This window comes from Schistocerca piceifrons, chromosome 3, assembly GCF_021461385.2.
Source record: "Schistocerca piceifrons isolate TAMUIC-IGC-003096 chromosome 3, iqSchPice1.1, whole genome shotgun sequence".
NCBI lineage: Eukaryota > Metazoa > Arthropoda > Insecta > Orthoptera > Acrididae > Schistocerca > Schistocerca piceifrons.
In genome coordinates, this window is record NC_060140.1 from 936,368,293 (window position 1) to 936,389,959 (window position 21,667).

The 21,667-nt window shown below is 39.0% G+C and overlaps 1 protein-coding gene across 2 annotated transcripts in view; it reads right to left on the reverse strand.

The window, feature by feature from the left end:
* LOC124787643 (T-cell immunomodulatory protein) overlaps positions 1 to 21,667 on the reverse strand; it is a 439,315-nt gene that overhangs the window by 12,580 nt on the left and 405,068 nt on the right. For both annotated transcript variants that reach the window (XM_047254421.1, XM_047254422.1), the window contains 3 exons: positions 17,000 to 17,198; positions 8,934 to 9,083; positions 7,893 to 8,070 (listed from right to left, as the gene is read on the reverse strand). In XM_047254421.1, the coding sequence (XP_047110377.1) occupies positions 7,893 to 8,070; positions 8,934 to 9,083; positions 17,000 to 17,198 (527 nt within the window). The remainder of the gene's footprint in view (positions 1 to 7,892; positions 8,071 to 8,933; positions 9,084 to 16,999; positions 17,199 to 21,667) is intronic.

Sequence of the window (21,667 nt, forward strand, 5' to 3'; positions counted from 1 at the left end):
TTAACAGGCTAAAGAAGCAGGTAGACATCCAGATCATGGAGTATTGAGGTTACTTTTGACAGGGAACATCACTTGTGGAGCAGATCCTGGAGCTTAAACTCATAATGTAAGACAAAGTAGCAAGATGCACACACTATCGTGCTGTGTTTGTGCACATCAAAACGGCATATGCTTTAACAAAACATGTCTATTTCAAATATTAGAAGAATTTGGTGCGGATGATAAAACAAAAAAAATTTAATTCTGCAGACACCAATAAAAACAAAATCTAAAAGCTAATTCTTGGAACAGATATGTGAATCTTTCAGTGTGTGAAAATATGTGAGACAAGATTGTCTATCCCCTATTTGTTTAATTATGTCCTTGAAAAGGTGATTCAAGAATGAAAAGAACAATTAAAAAAGTATGGAGTAAATGAAATACGACTATACCATGTGTACCAGTATGTAATGAGCATTAAGATACAAATGTGTCGATAGGGAACATTTGTTGTGAACGAGCTTTAATTTTTTTTGTTTGGTTGGTATGACATATTTCAAAGATATTTAGTATACATCAAGTCATGGAACAAACATCATCATACGTTTTCATCGAGTTAACAATGTCAAATTTTGTACCAGAAAGTGATGATTTGCGGAAAGCATTAATTTTTTGTTTTGATTTGAAAAAAAGTGCTGCAGAGTCGCATCGAATGCTTGTCAAGGCATATGGTGATCCTGCCCTATCAGAAGCAACATGCAAAAGATGGTTTCAACGGTTCAGAAATAATGATTTTGATGTAAGAAATGAAGAACGTGGAAGACCACCAAAAAAGTTCGAAGACGCCGAATTGCAAGCAATATTGGATGAAGATGATACTTTGAGTCAGAAGCAAATGGAAGCAATGCTAAATGTTGCACAACAAACAATTTCTGACCGTTTGAAAGCTATGGGAAGGATCCAAAAGTGTGGAAAATGGGTGCCACATGAATTGAATGAAAGACAGATGGAAAACCGAAAAACCATTTGTCAAATGTTGCTTCAAAGACATAAAAGAAAATTAATTTTGCATCAAATTGTTACTGGTGATGAAAAATGGATTTATTTTAAGAATCCTAAACGGGAAAAATCATGGGTTAATCTGGGACAACCATCAACATCGACTGAAAAACCAGATCGATTCGGCAAGAAGACAATGCTCTGTGTTTGGTGGGACCAGAAAGTTGTGGTGTATCATGAGCTTCTAAAACCCGGTGAAACTGTGAATACTAATCACTACAGACAACAAATGATCAATTTGAACTATGCATTTATCGAAAAAAGACCAGAATGAGACAGAAGACATGGCAAAGTAATTTTTTTACACGACAATGCACCTGCACACAAAGCAAAACCGGCTCAGGATACAATCAAAACACTTGGCTGGGAGCTGCTACCCCACCTGCCATATTCACCAGACTTGGTCCCTTCCGACTACCATTTGTTTTTATCAATGGGACACGCACTGGCTGAGGGACACTTCCATTCCTACGAAGAAGTCGAAAATTGGGTGTCTGATTGGTTTGCTTCAAAGGACGAACATTTCTATTGGTGTAGTGTCCACAAATTGCCAGAAAGGTAGTCAAAATGTATAGAAAGCAATGGTCAGTACTTTGAATAAAATGTTTTTACTTTCTTATTCAAAATTAGTGTTTCATTTTCACAAAGAAACGCTCATTTCATACTGGTACACCTGGTAAAAATAAGAATCTGGAAATTCACTATTTAGCTTTTGCTGCCAATCTTGCAATATTGACCATGGAAATAGCATTATGTGATGTTACTGTTCTCACAGCCCATCCTGATATTAATATATGTATACAAGCCTCAAGAGCAGTAGTATCAGCAAGTTGTGAGAATAAGTAAAACTGGATGTCTGGAAACATTAACGTGTGTGTTTTGCCATGTATTGTTGTTGTTGTGGTGGTGGTCTTCAGTTCAGTGAAGTTTGGTGCAAGTTTTCACACTATTCTGTGCAAGATTCTTCATTTCTTTATAGCTATTGCAGCCTACCTCCATTCGGATCTGCTTATGGTAATCAAGCCGTGGTCTCGCTCTACAATTTTTAATCCTCAGGATGTATTCCTTCTTTTAAACAGTGGAAAATCCAGGGTATAATAATGACAGTACTATGAAAAAGAAAGATTGCTACTCACCGTGTAGACAAGATGTTGAGTCACAGACAGATGCAACAAAAAGACTGTCATACATGTTGAGCTTTCAGCCAAAAGGCCCTTTTCTAAAGTAGACAACACACACACACACATTCACGCAAGCACAATTCACATACACTACGCGTACGTGTGAGTTGTGTCTGCATGAATATGCATATGTCCTGATATCCTGGATGGAGGAGGTGCAGCTGCATCTGCAGTTGACCCCCATAGAGAAGCTCAGCAGGGCTACAAGAACCCATAGGAGCTGTCTGGAAGGCCATCAAAAATACTGTATTGCCTTCTTGGTGGGAAAGCCCTGCAGCTATTTTTTTCATCTGGATTTTAAAGGTGTAAACCATACACTCAGTCTCCCTGTTAGATTTGCAGTGAAAAGGAGGGGTGTGAACACGGCGAATGCTTGACCACACACAGAAATCACAAAATGCCTGGGACAGGAACTGAGGTCCATTGTAGAAATGAGAGTAGCTGGGGGACACTCCACAGAAACTTTTTTTTTGAGAAAGCATGAATAGTGACTTTGATAGTGGTCGAGGAGCACCAGACCACATATGGAAAATGGGTCAATGACAATCAGCTAAAATACATCCGCAAATGGATCCACAAAAAATACAAAGAGCTGGCTTGCTAGAGGCCAGAGGGAGAATGAAGGCTTGGGCACTGCATGTTGACTAGCAGACTGAGGACCTGCAGCAACCAAATGCTCCAGCTCCTGGTCAATGCCAAGCCAAGCTTTGGTGCAGGAAATACCACAGTGACCCTCATGTAACAGCTGTTAGACCTCCCACTGCAAACTCCTGGGAATAACCACCCTAGGCTCTGTGTCATCTGTGGAGAGCAGACTAAGACTGAGAGACAGTGGTGCAAGACAAAGTAGTTACAGAGTGGATCGGAAGTGCGGCCCAGAGGTTGAGACGACCTTCCATGCTGGACAAAGGAGATGTCTGCTGAAGAATGGGGTCACATGCTGTGGCCTTGCCGACCTGGGTACTAGTGATTGGAACTCCATCCACCACTTGGCGGGAGGCAATATCATAGTGATATTTGGAGAGGAACAAGGTCTACTGCTGCAACCTGTGGGCCGATTTGTTGGCATCCGAGGAGGACAGACTAAGTAACAAAACTACTGGCTTGTTGTGCCAATGAGGTAGAATTTTGTACCATGTAAGGAAACATGAAGTTTGGTGACCAATACACAATGGCCAGAGCCTCCTTCTCGACCTATGCTAGGCTGAGAGTTTTAGATGTAAATACCAGTGGCTGCTCCAAGCTGTCTGCATTTTGATGGGCAAGGACTTCTCCATGCTATATTGCAAGGCTTCCATAGCCAAAACCAATGGTTTGCTGGGATCAGAAGTAACTAGACATGGTGTCAACTTGAGGGCAGTCCTCCAACGTGCTGAAGGCCTCGACACACACTGGAGATCACAGAAATGAAGCTCCTTTGTGGAGAATGTGGTAGAGAGGGTGTGCAATGCTAGACACCCTGAGAATAAACCAGTGGTACTAGGCAATTTTACCCTGGATAGCCTACTGGTGTGGCCCAGATACTCTAGAGATGGTTGGGAAAATCTGGACTTCTGTAGATTGCAACACAGACCAATGGTCGGGAGATTGCACACTTGGTCGCTCTTAGTAAACTTCTGTAGATTACAATGCAGACCAATGGTCAATTGATTGTGCAGGTGGTTGCTCTTAGTATGTCCAGTAAAGACAGTGTCAACCAGGTAGTTGAAAAAGTGTGGAATATTGGATGTGACCTGTTCCAGACAGTGTTGAAAAATTGTGGGGCCACTTGTCGAAAGGTGTATTAAGAACTGTGATATGCTTGGACTCCTCATTCCAAGGGTAACATGCGATACGCTTCAGAAAGTTCAAGTCTGGATAAGAATTGACCCTGTGCTAGGTGTGTGAACAACTCATCTGAATGTGGCAATGAGTATGTGTCAGCACAGACTGTGAATTTATGGTGACCTCAAAATTGCCACAAAGTCATCATAGACCAGAGTGTTTCCTCACAATGACAAGGGGTGTGGCCCATTCACTAGGGGAAATGGGAACCACAACGCAAGGGATGTGAGTCAGTCCAGCTCTGCCTTGATTTGGAAGCAGAGAGCTATAGAAATCTGCTTAGCATGAAAAAATCTAGGACAAGCCATCTGCTTCAGGGTTATGTAGGCTTGAAAGTCTGTGGTGCTCCCTAAGCCTTCCACAGAGATGTCCTGAAATTCTGAGCACAGATATTCCAATGATAGAGAAGAGACTTCAACAGATACCAACTGTATGGAGTCCACGGCTAAAAGGCCAAAAGCCTGAAAGGCATCAAACCCGAAAAGTTTTACTGAACTAGTATTGTAAATGGCAATAAAGACAATACACTGAGTCATTGATCTATAGGTAATGTCAGCCATAAATTGACCAAGCAAGCGGATTAGCTGTTTAGCATATCCCCATAGGCTCCTGTTTACGTGTGACAGTGGCGGAGAGCCAAGCTCTGAATATGTTTAGGCATTAAGAAGGGAAACTGCCGTGCTGGTGTCTACCTGCTGGTGCAGCTATTGCAAGAGAACCAAAACCTCAATAAAAGGCTTGTTGGAACCCTGATCAGGAACTGTCCCTGACAATGTCACTTCCTGGATATCCATATCCATGTTCTTCCATGCTGCGTTCTGTGCAGTTAAGTGGCAGACTACTACAATGTGGCCTTTTTCTTGACACTTACAACTGGCAGCTCAACAATGGGACACTCTGATCTATCATGTTGGAAGTAACAAGATGCTCATGAGAACAATAGGGAGTGGTGCCTGGAATGCTGTTTATGTTTTGTGCGGAACTTGCCGGGTTGGCCGGATTGCAATGCAGCGACATCGTCCTCCCAAGATGCAGGGGATGCATCCAGCCATCCTGTACTGCAATGACATCACACCATGCTTCCAGAAGCTGACCAGTAGTGTGTGAGATCTCATACGACTGCACAGTGGGCAAAACCTCTAAGGCGGAAGGGTTTTCTAATTGGAGAGCCAGACTTCCTTATCTGGGACAGAGCAGTTGATAACATCGTGAACATGATGTCAACATACAGCTCTTTCAAACTGGCCATAACAAAAGGGCACTTGTGACTAAAGCCATCAAGGATCATGGCTCAGGCTTGATAACACCGATGGGGCTGCTTCTTGCATTGATAGAATTCAACCCTAGCGAACATGACGTTTGTGCAGAAGTGATAATAGGAAGACAACAACGAGCATAAATTGTCAAATGAAAATGAGGAAGGTTCCTGTACCATGGTCAGCTGCTGCAAGGTGGGAGAAATCCAAGAAAAAACAGTGCATGACACATCCACATCCACAGTGTGGAGAGTGGGCATGGAAATGTTGCCGTAAGTGGTGTTTGCACACTTCCCAATCTTCCACCACTTTGTCAAACAGCGGGAACTGAGGAGGAAACATAGCTGGAGGCAAATGGAGAGAGGAATACCAGCACATTTTGTTGCATGACTGTAAGAAGTTCCATCTGTTGTTGCAACAATTTATAAAGTAGAGACTCCATGTCACAACAAGATGTGAAAAACAACCGCACAAAAAAACACATGAAAGAAGACCCTACTCATTGCCAATGTGTTCTGACCACAAGAACACACAGATAATACTTACACAAAAATACACTTGCCATGGAGTGGCTACACTATTAGTCCAATAAACGTAGGCCAAACATCAACATATGACTGAGAGCGAGGCTGGCCACGCCCGACTCTATAAACTGTCAGCCAGCTGGTAGAGTGCATTTCACAGAGGATGCACTAACTTCCAAGAGTAGTGGCCTCTGGTGGCACTAGCATCTTCTGACAATTGAGGTGCACCATACAACTGCACACCACGGATTGTGGGTGTGGAATTCACGTGGGTCACTATCAATGCTTCCTCTCTGTGGTGAATAGCTATCTATCTGTTTCATATTATTGTTATTGCAGAAATAGTTTAATAATACAAGCCACCCTGATTCCTGTAAATGTAACCTCTATCTGTACAAAACACATTCAGCCTAGGATGATCATGAACAAGTTTTGCAGCCCACCAATGGTGTCTTCATTTTAATGGCTGTCATCTGTTTCACATCTAAAATTCCAATCCTTCTACAATCTACCATGGGGGCAGAAATTAGAAGGAATAACTTTGGCAGACCCATTAAAAGTCCACAATGTCAAGCCCAGCTAATTGATAACCAAAACTCCCATCACATTTCCTTCTCTAATCACAACAAGATCATTGTTGTTACAAACTAATCAATGCTCAGTATTCCCCTTATCAATCAATGTATTCAGATGTGCCACTACCATTGCAATATTAGCAACAAGGCCCCATTACTCCTTCTCTCCAAATCCATTTCTTCGTTGTTATTCCCCAGCTGACTAGTAATTCATTCACTTTATCAATTTAATCAAATAATGATGCACATGTTCTGTCAGTAGAGGATTATAATACAGACAGTAAAGACTTTAATTGATAACATTACATTATGAACCACATGATGTATTGTTTATTGTTGCAATTATTCTTTCTCCTAAATATACAACTTACACTTTGATTTAAAAGAATCCTGTATGGCCCAACACATAATGTACTCCTTCGCAATGAAACTCCAGGTATACTGTAAATGTGGTGAGAATGATTAAACTGAACATAATCTCAAGATACGTGCAATTTCATCCTTGTTATACCAATATATACATCTCTATGCATTTGTATATCAAGAGTGTTGCCAACCAGCTATATCAGATTCAGATATTATACCCAGCGCATGACATCACAAACAATGATAATTCATAAAACATCGTCAGCAGATAAAGATTATTTTTTACCACTGGCTACAGTTTAACCAGTTGTTGCTTCACCACTATTGATATGCATTATTCAGCAACACTAAAGAATAAACTTCAGAAATGCTAGAAAATATAAACAGTTATGAAAAGGATAGATTGATAACTCACCATAAAGATGACGCATTGAGTGCAGACAGAACTATTTTCAACTCAACACATCGTCATTATGGTGAGTAAAAATCTATCCTTTTCATAATTGTTGGCATTCTGACCTGGACTTTCCATAAAATATAAAATAATATGATGTGTGAAGATATGAGATCAAATCATATCCTTCACCACAACTTTGAATATTACCCTCATCATGCCATAAGAAGAAGGGTCATACCCAAGATCCTCTTCTCCCCCAGCAAATGGATATTCTGCCACCATATAAGCTACACAGATCCTAGTTCATCCCTGTCTCTCCTGACCCCCAATTCTTCATGCCAAGGATCATTCAGATGTGGGCAATCAAGATGTTTGTATGGCTAGGTCATAAGAGAAAGTGCAATCTCAGACTAGGGAAGGAACCAGGCAGAGTACTTTCTGAAAGGAAACATTGCAGTATTTTTCTAGAACAGCCAGAGAAACTATGAAAGACCTAAATCTCGATAGCCAGTCTTCTCAAATATGACTCCAATCTCAATATGCCACCTCACTCCGTAACATAGTGTGGCATTTAATTGTCATTCTAAGTCTAACCATCCAAAGTGGATTTCAGTTGTTGGCTGTTGTAAGGGATTGGTCATATTCTAGGAAAAGTCTGACCAGACACACATAAGGACCCCTTAAGAAATATTTTTCCTGAAATATATAATCAGTGCATTGCTGTTTCTCACCTGAGTAAGTTTCATTTGCTGTTCCTTGTCTTCTTCTCCACTATTAGGAAGCAGAACCAGCTTTGTATGTGCCAGCCAGAATTCCACTCGCAGCCTAGGAATGTCCCAAGGAAATGGTTTTGTTGCACACGAAAGGTTCTGAAGCAGTGGGACTGCCTTGTTCTTTAAACAGTTCATTCTGCACAAGAAAAGAGTTGGAGACTTTCTGCACTTTCTAAAGTGGTACTAAATATGAATCATTCAAACTACAAAATTTGTTTACCACTGACAAAGCTACACATTTAAAATATATTTCAGAATATAATTTCAATCATTCAGAAAAGATATACAACATTTTATGATATAAAAACTCATTCCCTGTTATCAATTTTAAGGCTGAATTTGTCACTTCACATCATCCATCATCCTGGTAAAGGTCCACATTTGGATACATAAATAAGAATGAATAATTTAATCTGCATTCTCTTAAAACTATTTCTTATGCTTCAAAAAAGATGTTTATCAATATGAAAGCATAAGAGACTTTATAAATGTAGTAAGATTTAAAATTAACATTTTGGACATAAGAAGGTGAAAACTTAAATTTTCATATTCTATAAGTTGTCTTTCTCTGACAAGCACCATTTGCAATAACAGGCACTGTGATACATTAATTAAAATTACAGCATTATGAAAAGGGCAGATTTCTGCCCACCATACAGTGGAAATGTTGAGTTGCAGACAGGCACAAAATAAACTGCTAAACAAGTAAGTGGTCATGTATGTGAGAGTTGCATTTGTGTGTGTGTGTGTGTGTTGTCTAATTTAGAAGAAGGCCCTTTGGCTGAAGCAGTCTTTTTGTTGTGCCTATCAGCAACTCAACATTTTCATTATTTAATGAGTAGCAATCTATCCTTTTCATAATATTGTCACTATTCCATCCTGGATTTTCCACTATTTGATTAATTAAAATTAAACATATGAAAATTAGTTTGATTAAAACTATTGCAAATTTTTACCCTTAAAAAGATAACTAAAACTTGTTTGAACTATTTGGATTACCTTATTAATTCCAAGTATTCTCCAGTGTCTATAAGTGGTTTAGCTGCATTGTTTGCAAGACAGGAACTTAAATTATCTTCAGGTATATATGAGCAAAATATTACTTGTCCAGGTTTCCGAAGGACAAGATGGTCATATAACTTGCATATACTGTGGATGTAAATAATAAACAGCAATATTAACACTTACAGTATACTACAATTAGTACTCTGCTATTAGTGTTAGTAACAATGATGTCATAAAAAGGAATTGTTGCTGTAAATGATAAAATACAATACATTTACTTCAGAATAATTAATGTAGGCTAAGAGACAGATTATGTTTACATCTTGAAGAAAGAATGTCACTGAGAAATGATTTAGCCACATCTTAAGAGTTGTTTCCAGAATGAATTTTTCACTTACAGTGGAGTATACTCGAGTACTTTTGTGAAGTTTGGATAATACAAGAGAAGTACAGGCAGAAACAAATCTGTAAGTAATGCTATGGTAGCTCTGTCAGTAATGACAGCCAGTTACAGCAGTGCCCACAAAAGTCAAGTATCTGGGCTCAAGGCTCATTTTGGCACACAGTTTTAATGTGTGAGGAAGTTTCAAAATTGTTTCACCTGTTCATTGATTTTAGAATTCCTAAAAAGCTTTTGTCTAAAACTGTTGCAGGTAATAAAATGTGGTGTTGTAGATATAACCCAAAAACAAAACAACAATCAAGCCTGTAGAATATTGCTTCATCACAATAACAGAAGATAGCAGAACAGGTGAAACCTAACATCGAAATAATGTTGGTTTATTTTATCAACAGGATGAGGATTGTGCCTATAATAAATTTGTTACCCGTGGATCAACAATTAGTCACGCCAAAGACCTATGAACAAAATGAGCTGCAATATGGTGATATGGCAATCAAAGGATTGCTCCTCTACCGCAACACTCCTGACATGGTCATACAGTGCTGATTGCTGTTTTTTAAAAACTAAAGTGACAGTGATTTACTTCAAAACCTTAACACCTGACATGCCACTCAGTGTCTTTTTCTTTTTCCCTAATGAAAAGGTGTCAAAATCCCTACAGTAGTTCCTTCACATACAGAGAGAATAATGAAGGGAGAGGGGGGGCCTTTAATTTAATCACCTCTGTAGCCAAACGTTTAGCATCACTGCCTTAAGTGCGGAAGTACCCGAGTTTGATTTGCAATACATCCTCAGGTTCTTTTCTGAGCTAGAGAGGTCTGGAACAGCCTTATGAGGTCAAATGAGAAGCTGGTTGAATAAAGAAGAATAAGCATTATCATCATCATCAGGATTCATTTACTGACAATACCAGCTAGAGGGATCAGTAAAATAATGATCACATATCCCACAATCATATAGTACTCTTAAGGCTTAATGCCTAATCCTTATGTGTGGTGTCTATGTTTATGTATAGATGACTTGGCATTGTAGTTAGCATTGCTGAAGTCAATTAGAATATTAATTTGTTTTTGATCAGAACTTACATATTCGTATATTAATTGTTACCAGAATTAGTTCCATGTTATTTATAGAGTAAAGCTTTTCATATTATGAAACAGTTCACATAAAATACACTTTATTATTTGCTGATTGTATTATCACACAAAAATAATTTTGTACAGGTTTTTTGTCCATTGTAAAATTTCATAATCACAACAATACTATTGTCATGAATCTATATACAGGCCAGTGTTAGGCCAAAGTAAGTTAGCTGTTGGAGAGCAGTAAGAAAGCAGCTGTGACCAGTACATGAGTTGTTGGTAGTGAATATTGTTAAATGAGGAAATGACGTAACTTGGATGTTTAGGCTTATTTGAAAAGTAGTAACCTATTCCATATCATGTATCTAATTGACAAAAGGAAAATTCAGGATTTTTGCTGTGGAAAAGAACGAAGAATTATTGCAACCAAAAATTGTCGTCAGCATCAGTCTTTCTAAGTTAAGAATACAAGAAATCATGCCATCTTTCTTGCTTCAAAGCTCTTAAGGTATTGAAATAATGCCATTTTATTACTTGAGAGTCATGACTAAAAAATTTTGTATCGCTTTTTTTGTATATACTGATAACAGAAGTATTGCAAGTAGCAGAAAGGAAATGTTTTGAGGAGTTAGAAGAGATGAAACAATTCTCACCAAATACACTAAATGGTACTTATAAAAGCAATCACTTTGATCTAACTGTCAATTCCATATAGACTACAGTTAGTCAAATTATTCATAACAGTATACAGTAGAAACACCTAGCAAGAGACCGCATCACTACTTTCCTACTGTCTCTATGATAGAAATTCTTTTGTAAACCACCCTTACACAAATCCTGCCACAAAACACACACACAGCACAAAAACATAAAGTTACAGAAAAATTACAGTACATCACCTGGGGGAACGACATTCATTCTTTTGTGACACAACAAATATTATGCAGTAAGATGGATTAATGAAAAAATATCAATAGATAATTTTGTTGTGAAAGTGAACCAGAGACTATGTTTTACTGGCAGAACACTTATCAGATGCAACAGGTCTACTAAAGAGACTGCCTACATAACACTAGTCTGTCCTCTTTTGGAGTATCAATGGATGGTATGGGATCCACATCAGACAGGACTGACCAGGGCACTGAGAAAGTTCAAAGAAGAACAGCTCATTTTGTATTACTGCAAAATAGGGGAGAGTGTGTCATGGATTTGGTCCACAAGTTGGGGTGGAAATCATGGCATTTTTTGTGGTGGCAGGATCTTTTCCTGTAATTTCAATCACCAACTTTCTCCTCTGAATGTGAAATATTTTGTTGGCATCCACCTACACATGGAGATATGCTATTCATAATAAAATAAGAGAAATCAGAGCTCACACAGAAAGATTTAAGTGTTTGGTTTCCCTGTGCGCTGTTCGAGAATGGAATGGTAGAGAAATAGCTTGAAGGTGGTTTCATGAATCCTATGCCAGACACTTAACTGTGAACTGCAGAGTAGTCATGTAGATGCAGATACAGGTGCAAATGAACCTTGAGGTGTTTGATGTACTTCTAAGGCACTAGTTACCACTGCATTTTGGTTTGAAATTGCACATCAATAGTATTTATTTTGTAGGATATTATTTGGACAATTACCAAGTGACTCCATTAAACACATTTACAGCTCATAACATGTTGGGCCAGCCAGCACCCGAGCCAAGGAACAAACAAAATTCCAACATTCTGATTAAAAAATAATCAGAGGCTAACCTGTTAAAATGTATATGCAGAAGTGGACTCAAGTATATGTACGGTTTAACATTTCACAATTTCATAGAGGTAGAAATTACTACTGGCAAAATCTTTACTTTGTAGTAGATAAGATAGGCAATGGGATTTAAGAGGCACTGAACCTTCATGTCAGTTATTCATCAGGTTAATGATAAGCAGTTTATTCAAAAACATAACAGTCATAAAATTAATGTGCACCTTTCACAGTAAACCATAGTCCTGTATTGTTGACTAATACAATTGGGGCATGCTTATGTATTCACTGTAACATGAGAACTTGATGCTTCAGGACTGTGAACTATGTTGTAGTGTGCATTTTGAGAGAGAGAGAGAGAGAGAGAGAGAGAGAGAGAGAGAGAGAGAGAGAGAGAGAGATACAATACTAGTTCAGTACTTGAGATACAGTAAGTATCAATGTTCAATTTTTCCTCTGTACAGTGAGTCTTCATTGGAAGTAAAGAAAAATACATAATTCCATTATGTTCAGAAATAAGAAACATGAAGAATGTGCATTTTGTAGTAAAACATAAGGCAGATCCAATTTTGAAAACAGAGCAAATGATTACTGGAAGAGAACTATCATTAATTAAACATCAAAATATGTCTGTCAGCAATGAAGTAACAGTTGGTGAACAAGACTGAAGGTCGGAGATAAGATACTGAGAGACTTGATGCATATGTAAGCCATGTAATAAAAACATCACCAGAAGATGGGGAAAAAAGATTGTATTCTCTAAACTTTGCCGATGCCCTGTGAGTTATGCAATTGGTAATTCACAATTTTACTGTTGTTGTTGTGGTCTTCAGTCCTGAGACTGGTTTGATGCAGCTCTCCATGCTACTCTATCCTGTGCAAGCTTCTTCATCTCCCAGTACCTACTGCAACCTACATCCTTCTGAATCTGCTTAGTGTATTCATCTCTTGGTCTCCCTATACGATTTTTACCCTCCACGCTGCCCTCCAATACTAAATTGGTGATCCCTTGATGCCTCAAAACATGTCCTACCAACCGATCCCTTCTTCTGGTCAAGTTGTGCCACAAACTTCTCTTCTCCCCAATCCTATTCAATACCTCCTCATTAGTTATGTGATCTACCCATCTAATCTTCAGCATTCTTCTGTAGCACCACATTTCGAAAACTTCTATTCTTTTCTTGTCCAAACAATTTATCGTCCATGTTTCACTTCCATACTTGGCTACACTCCATACAAATACTTTCAGAAACGACTTCCTGATACTTAAGTCTATACTTGATGTTAACAAATTTCTCTTCTTCAGAAACGCTTTCCTTGCCATTGCCAGTATACATTTTATATCCTCTCTACTTCGACCATCATCAGTTATTTTGCTCCCCAAATAGCAAAACTCCTTTACTACTTTAAGTGTCTCATTTCCTAATCTAATTCCCTCAGCATCACCTGACTTAATTCGACTACATTCCATTATCCTCGTTTTGCTTTTGTTGATGTTCATCTTATACCCTCCTTTCAAGACGCTATCCATTCCATTCAACTGCTCTTCCAAGTCCTTTGCTGTCTCTGACAGAATTACAATGTCATCGGCGAACCTCAAAGTTTTTATTTCTTCTTCATGGATTTTAAAACCTACTCCAAATTTTTCTTTTGTTTCCTTTACTGCTTGCTCAATATACAGATTGAATAACATCGGGGAGAGGCTACAACCCTGTCTTACTCCCTTCCCAACAACTGCTTCCCTTTCATGTCCCTCGACTCTTATAACTGTCATCTGGTTTCTATACAAATTATAAATAGCCTTTCGCTCCCTATATTTTACTCCTGCCACCTTTAGAATTTGAAAGAGAGCATTCCAGTCAACATTGTCAAAAGCTTTCTCTAAGTCTACAAATGCTAGAAACGTAGGTTTGCCTTTCCTTAATCTTTCTTCTAAGATAAGTCGTAAGGTCAGTATTACCTCACACACATTTCTACGGAATCCAAACTGATCTTCCCCGAGGTCGGCTTCTACTAGTTTTTCCATTCGTCTGTAAAGAATTCGTGTTAGTATTTTGCAGCTGTGGTTTATATAACTGATTGTACGGTAATTTTCACATCTGTCAACACCTGCTTTCTTTGGGATTGGAATTATTATATTCTTCTTGAAGTCTGAGGGTATTTCGCCTGATCATACATCTTGCTCACCAGATGGTAGAGTTTTGTCAGGACTGGCTCTCCAAAGGCCGTCAGTAGTTCCAATGGAATGTTGTCTACTCCTGGGGCCTTGTTTTGACTCAGGTCTTTCAGTGCTCTGTCAAACTCTTCATGCAGTATCGTATCTCCCATTTCATCTTCATCTACATCCATTTCCATAATATCAATATAATGGAAGGAAACATTCCACGTGGGAAAAATTATATATAAAAACAAAGATGAGGTGACTTACCGAACAAAAGCGCTGGCAGGTCGATAGACACACAAACAAACACAAACACACACACAAAATTCAAGCTTTCGCAACAAACTGTTGCCTCATCAGGAAAGAGGTAAGGAGAGGGGAAGACGAAAGGAAGTGGGTTTTAAAGGAGAGGGTAAGGAGTCATTCCAATCCCGGGAGCGGAAAGACTTACCTTAGGGGGAAAAAAGGACAGGTATACACTCGCACACACGCACATATCCATCCACCATGGATATGTGCGTGTGTGCGAGTGTATACCTGTCCTTTTTTCCCCCTAAGGTAAGTCTTTCCGCTCCCGGGATTGGAATGACTCCTTACCCTCTCCTTTAAAACCCACTTCCTTTCGTCTTCCCCTCTCCTTACCTCTTTCCTGATGAGGCAACAGTTTGTTGCGAAAGCTTGAATTTTGTGTGTGTGTTTGTGTTTGTTTGTGTGTCTATCGACCTGCCAGCGCTTTTGTTCGGTAAGTCACCTCATCTTTGTTTTTATATATAACATTTCCATAATATTGTCCTCAAGTACATCGCCCTTGTATAGACCCTCTATATACTCCTTCCACCTTTCTGCTTTCCCTTCTTTGCTTAGAACTGGGTTTCCATCTGAGCTCTAGATGTTCATGCAAGTGGTTCTCTTACCTCCAAAGGCCTCTTTAATTTTCCTGTAGGCTGTATCTATCTTACCCCTAGTGAGATAGGCCTCTACATCCTTACATTTGTCCTCTACCCATCCCTGCTTAGCCATGTTGCACTTCCTCTCGATCTCATTTTTGAGACGTTTGTATTCCTTTTTGCCTGCTTCATTTACTGCATTTTTATATTTTCTCCTTTCATCAATTAAATTCAATATTTCTTCTGTTACCCAAGGATTTCTTCTAGCCCTTGTCTTTTTACCTGCTTGATCCTCTGCTGCCTTCACTACTTCATCCCTCAAAGCTACCCATTCTTCCTCTACTGTATTTCTTTCCCCCATTCCTGTCAATTGTTCCCTTATGCTCTCCCTGAAACTCTGTACAACCTCTGGTTCTTTCAGTTTATCCAGGTCCCATCTCCTTAAATTCCCACCTTTTTGCAGTTTCTTCAGTTATAATCTACAGGTCATAACCAATAGATTTTGGTCAGAGTCCACATCTGCCCCTGGAAATGTCTTACAGTTTAAAACCTGGTTCCTAAATCTCTGTCTTACCATTATATAATCTATCTGATACCTTTTAGTACCTCCAGGGTTCTTCCATGTATACAGCCTTCTTGTATGATTCTTGAACCAAGTGTTAGCTATGATTAAGTTGTGCTCTGTGCAAAATTCTACCAGGCGGCTTCCTCTTTCATTTCTTAGCCCCAATCCATATTCACCTACTACGTTTCCTTCTCTCCCTTTTCCTACTACCGAATTCCAGTCACCCATGACTATTAAATTTTCGTCACCCTTCACTATCTGAGTAATTTCTTTTATTTCATCATAGATTTCTTCAATTTCTTCGTCATCTGCAGAGCTAGTTGGCATATAAACTTGTACTACTGTAGTAGGTGTGGGCTTCGTATCTATCTTGGCCACAATAATGCGTTCACTATGCTGTTTGCAGTAGCTTACCCGAATTCCTATTTTCCTATTCATTATTAAACCTACTCCTGCATTACCCCTATTTGATTTTGTTTTTATAACCCTGTAGGCTGACCAAAAGTCTTGTTCCTCCTGCCACCGAACTTCACTAATTCCCACTATATCTAACTTTAACCTATCCATTTCCCTTTTTAAATTTTCTAACCTACCTGCCCGATTAAGTGATCTGACATTCCATGCTCCGATCCGTAGAACGCCAGTTTTCTTTCTCCTGATAATGACATCCTCTTGAGTAGTCCCCGCCCGGAGATCCGAATGGGGGACTATTTTACCTCTGGAATACTTTACCCAAGAGGACGCCATCATCATTTAATCATACAGTAAAGCTGCATGCCCTCGGGAAAAATTACGGCTGTAGTTTCCCCTTGCTTTCAGCCGTTCGCAGTACCAGCACAGCTAGGCCGTTTTGGTTATTGTTACAAAGCCAGATCAGTCAATCATCCAGACTGTTGCCCTTGCAACTACTGGAAAGGCTTCTGCCCCTCTTCAGGAACCACACGTTTGTCTGGCCTCTCAACAGATACCCCTCCATTGTGGTTGCACCTACGGTACAGCTATCTGTATCGCTGAGGCACACAAGCCTCCCCACCAACGGCAAGGTCCATGGTTCGTGGGGGGAGGAATTTTACTGTATCAAAACAGTAAACTAAAAACTTAAATCTTCATCTGAATTCTCTGAGAAATTATGCTTAGTTCTCAAAATGAAAATGAATACATTACTATGTATTTTAATGATTAAAAGTCTCTCCAACACATTAACAGTTCAATGGATTACCTTGTAACTATTGCCCATACTGCTTGGTTTCTGCTGCATGCTATTCCGTAGAAAGCAACATCTTTCGTTTTGAAATTTGTTACAATATTTTCAGATTCAACAATTATATCTTCACTTTCATTCACCTTGATGTTGAGCTTACACACAACGCCCGTGTGTGATGTCACTACCACTCCTTCTGCACTTATTGGTACTAAACCTGTGGAAAGAACAGTGTTGTTATGTGCCAATGATGACTGACTATACTGATAAAATAATAATAAAAATATGAACATTTAAAAATTTGTTGGAACTCTTACCATAGGAATAAGCAATCAAAAATTGGTTGTTAATAAAGCTACAACATATAAGGGTAAACATAGCAAAAAAGATGATAGTTTCACTAATAAAAACAAAGAAGTACAAAAAACTGAAGTGTTTATTGTTTTAAACCTAATGAGTAGGACAAAGATACCGGAAACTGGAGTATACACGGAATGTCACTCATAACTAATGATTAAAAGAGCTGTGTATGAAGCCAGTATGTTGGATATTTCTTGTCTAAACACATGTGTGAATTTCAAAAATGAGACAATGTACCAGCTGACTTTTCCCTGTTTAGATGGTAATACAGCAGTGCTGAAGCTACTTATGGCCGAATTTTTTTCCTGGTTTCAAAATGGGATTAAAATGACCTCTTTCCATGACCTGGCAAGTAGTTTTGTCAGTTAAAACACATGAGGTACTTTAAAAAGGGGGTCTTGGTATGTGCGCCTTACAAAAAGGAAGGAAGACTGGTGTTTAATGCCCCATTGATGACAAGGTCATTAAAGACGGGGAGTATATAATAAGGTTAAAAAAGGAATACACAACATTATAATCACATCACTATTTTTAATATATTATTGTTACAGGTTCCACAGTCACTAGGTAAGCTTCAATAAACTGGTGGTACTTGAAAAAAGAAGGCTTCTACTGAAATGTCAGTAAGACTTTAAAAAGAAATCCTTACAGTTCATCTTCATCACATGCAATGTTATGTAAACCATGGACTATTGCAAACAGGTAAAGCTTTATTTCTTTAAATGGCAGAAACTTACAAGAAAATAATGTTTCATATAAAATACAATGACAAAAGTACTGTCAGACTGTCTGCAGACAATGCTTTTATCTACACAAAAATATCAAGAAGAAGCAGCAGCTCAGGATTTGACCTCCTACTGAATGTAGATGTAGGGAGTATGCAGCAGACCTCCGCAGTTACGGTGGCTATGACAGTTGCAAAGTCTAAGAGAAAGAAGAAGGTCCTGCTGTTAGGTAGTTCTCATGGTAGAGGTGTAGGTTAGCAGTTGCAGGAAGTGTTGGGGAGTGAGTACCAGGTCACCAGCATTGTGAAGCCTAATGCAGGATTGGCTCAGGTGACTGTTAGCATAGGGGGGTTATGTAGGGATTTTACTAAAGAGGATCAGGTAGTGATTGTGGGTGGGGCTGGTAATAGTATTGACAGGGATGGGGAGTATGACATAGATGGTGACCTGGAAAAGATAGCCACTCAGACTGGCAACACGAATGTGCATTTCGTGGAACTGTTTCAGCGTCACGATCGGCCTCATCTTAATACAGCTGTCAGGCGTAATAACATGAGACTTGGGGGTGCGCTGATGACAGAAGGTATGAGTCACATTTCAGTGGTGTCGGTGGAATCTATCAGCAGGATGGGTTTCACTAGACATGGCCTGCGCCTCAACAGGTATGGAAAGGGGAGGTTGGCAAAGCTTATAGGTGACAGCATAGGTGGGGGTGGTGGGATCACTCATGGGAAAATTCCGGTAGTTGTGGGTGTTAGAGCTGTACCTTTTTTAGATTGAAGTCAGCTGATAGGTATTCCTGCTTAAGGGAAGTCTCTCTAACAAAGAAACCACTTTCGACAAAGCTTAGGTTGGTTGGTTGGTTTGGGGAAGGAGACCAGACAGCGTGGTCATCGGTCTCATCGGATTAGGGAAGGATGGGGAAGGAAGTCGGCCGTGCCCTTTCAGAGGAACCATCCCGGCATTGGCCTGGAGTGATTTAGGGAAATCACGGAAAACCTAAATCAGGATGGCCGGACGCGGGATTGAACCGTCGTCCTCCCGAAAGCTTAGGTATCCGATTAATGAGGGAATTAGTATATTTCATCAAAATATACAAGGTATTAGAGATAAAGTTAGTGAACTGCTTATAGATGTTGACTCTGAAATTATTGGTACATTTGAACACTCTTTAAATAAGGAGATAATTCAGAGGCTTCCTTTACCAGGATACAGGTTGGCTGGCAGCTTTTCTAGGAGCTCTTTGCGGTGTGGGGGAGTAGCCATATATGTGAAAAACGGTATCCCATTTGAGTCAATTGATGTTTCAAAGTACTGCACTGAAAAGGTTGTGGAGGTGTGATTAAATTTAGTGGAGCTAAACTTCTTACTGTTGTTATTTATAGATCCCCAGACTCCAATTTCACAACATTTTTGCTAAAGCTAGAGGAGGTTTTTGGTTCACTTTATAGGAAATACAAAAAGTAAGTTATATGTGGTGACTTCAATATTAATTGTATAAGTGATTGTGCAAGGAAAAGGATGCTGGTAGACCTCCTTAATTCATATAATCTTATGCAAACCATATTCTTTCCAACAAGAGTGCAAGGGAACAGTAGAACAACCATAGACAATATTTTTGTTCATTCCTCATTACTAGAAGGGCATTCTGTTAGCAAAAAGGTGAATGGCCTTTCAGATCATGATGCACAAATTTTAACTCTAAAAGATTTTTGTGCTGCAATACATTTTAAATATAGTTATCAACTTTTTAGGAAAGCTGATCCAGTTGCCGTAGAGACCTTTGTAAACCTTATCAAGGAACAAGAGTGGCAAGATGTTTATAGTGCCGATACAGTAGACGATAAATATAATGCTTTCCTCAAGACTTTTCTCGTGCTCTTTGAAAGTTGCTTTCCATTAGAATGTTCAAAATAGGGTACTAGCTCAAACAGGCAGCCTGGGTGGCTGACTAAAGGGATAAGAATATCTTGTAGAACAAAGTGGCAATTATATCAAAACGTTAGAAACAGTCACAATCTAAATGCAGCAGCCCATTTCAAACAGTATTGTAAGGTGCTTAAAAAAGTTATTAGGAAGGCAAAAAGTATGTGGTATGCAGATAGCATAGCTAAGTCTCAGGATAAAATTAAAACCATATGGTCAGTCATAAAGGAAGTGGCTGGTCTGCAGAGACAGGTCGAGGATATAGAATCAGTGCATAGAGGGAATGTCTGTGTTACTGATAAGTTGCATATATGTACAATATTTAATAATCACTTTCTGAATATAGCAGGTGAACTAAATAGAAACCTAGTCCCAACAGGGAATCAGATTGTGCTCATAGAAAAAAGTGTTCTGAGACTGTAACCTGAAATTCTCCTCCATGATACTGACAAGAGGGAGATTGAGCTAATAATTAAATTACTAAAGATCAAGAACTCTCATGGATATGATGGGGTATCTAGCAGAATACTGAAGTATTGTTCTATGTATGTTAGCCCAGTACTTAGCCATATCTGTAACTTTTCCTTTAGGAGTGGTCGGTTTCCTGACCAATTAAAGTACTCGGTAGTGAAGCCACTTTATAAAAAGGGAGACAGGGATAATGTTGACAATTATAGACCTATTTCTATGCCATCGGTGTTTGCTAAAGTTATCGAGAGGGTTGTATATACAAGGTTACTGGAGCATTTAAATTCACATAATTTGCTGTCAAATGTACAGTTTGGTTTTAGAAATGGCTTAACAACTGAAAAAGCTATATTCTCTTTTCTCTGTGAGGTTTTGGACGGATTAAATAAAAGGTTGCGAACACTAGGCGTTTTCTTTGATTTAATGAAGGCTTTTGACTGTGTTGACCACAAAATATTACTGCAGAAGTTGGACCACTATGGAGTAAGGGGAGTAGCTTACAATTGGTTCGCCTCTTACTTTAAGAACAGAAAGCAGAAGGTAATTCTCCACAATATTGAGAGTGGTAGTGATTTTCAGTCCCAGTGGGGCACTGTTAAGTGGGGAGTTCCCCAAGGGTCGGTGCTGGGGCCACTGCTGTTTCTTATTTATATAAATGATATGCCTTCTAGTATTACAGGTGATTCAAAAATATTTCTGTTTGATGATGACACCAGCTTGGTAGTGAAGGATCTTGTGTGTAATACTGAAACATTATCAAATAATGTAGTTCATGAAATAAGTTCATGGCTTGTGGAAAATAATTTTGATGCTAAATCACAGTAAGACTCAGTTTTTACAGTTTCTAACTCACAATTCAACAAGAACTGATATTTTGATCAGACAGAATGGGCATATTATAAGCGAGACAGAACAGTTCAAGTTCCTAGGCGTTCGGATAGATAGTAAGCTGTTGTGGAAAGCCCATGTTCAGGATCTTGTTCAGAAACTACATGCTGCTTTATTTGCCATTAGAGCAGTATCTGAAATAAGTGACATTTCAACACGAAAAGTAGTCTACTTCACATATTTTCATACGCTTATGTCATATGGTATTATTTTTTGGGGTAATTCTTCTTATTCAAAAAGGGTATTTTTGGCTCAAAAATGGGCTGTTTGAGCTATTTGTGGTGTAAGTTCGAGAACCTCTTGTCAACCCCTATTCAAT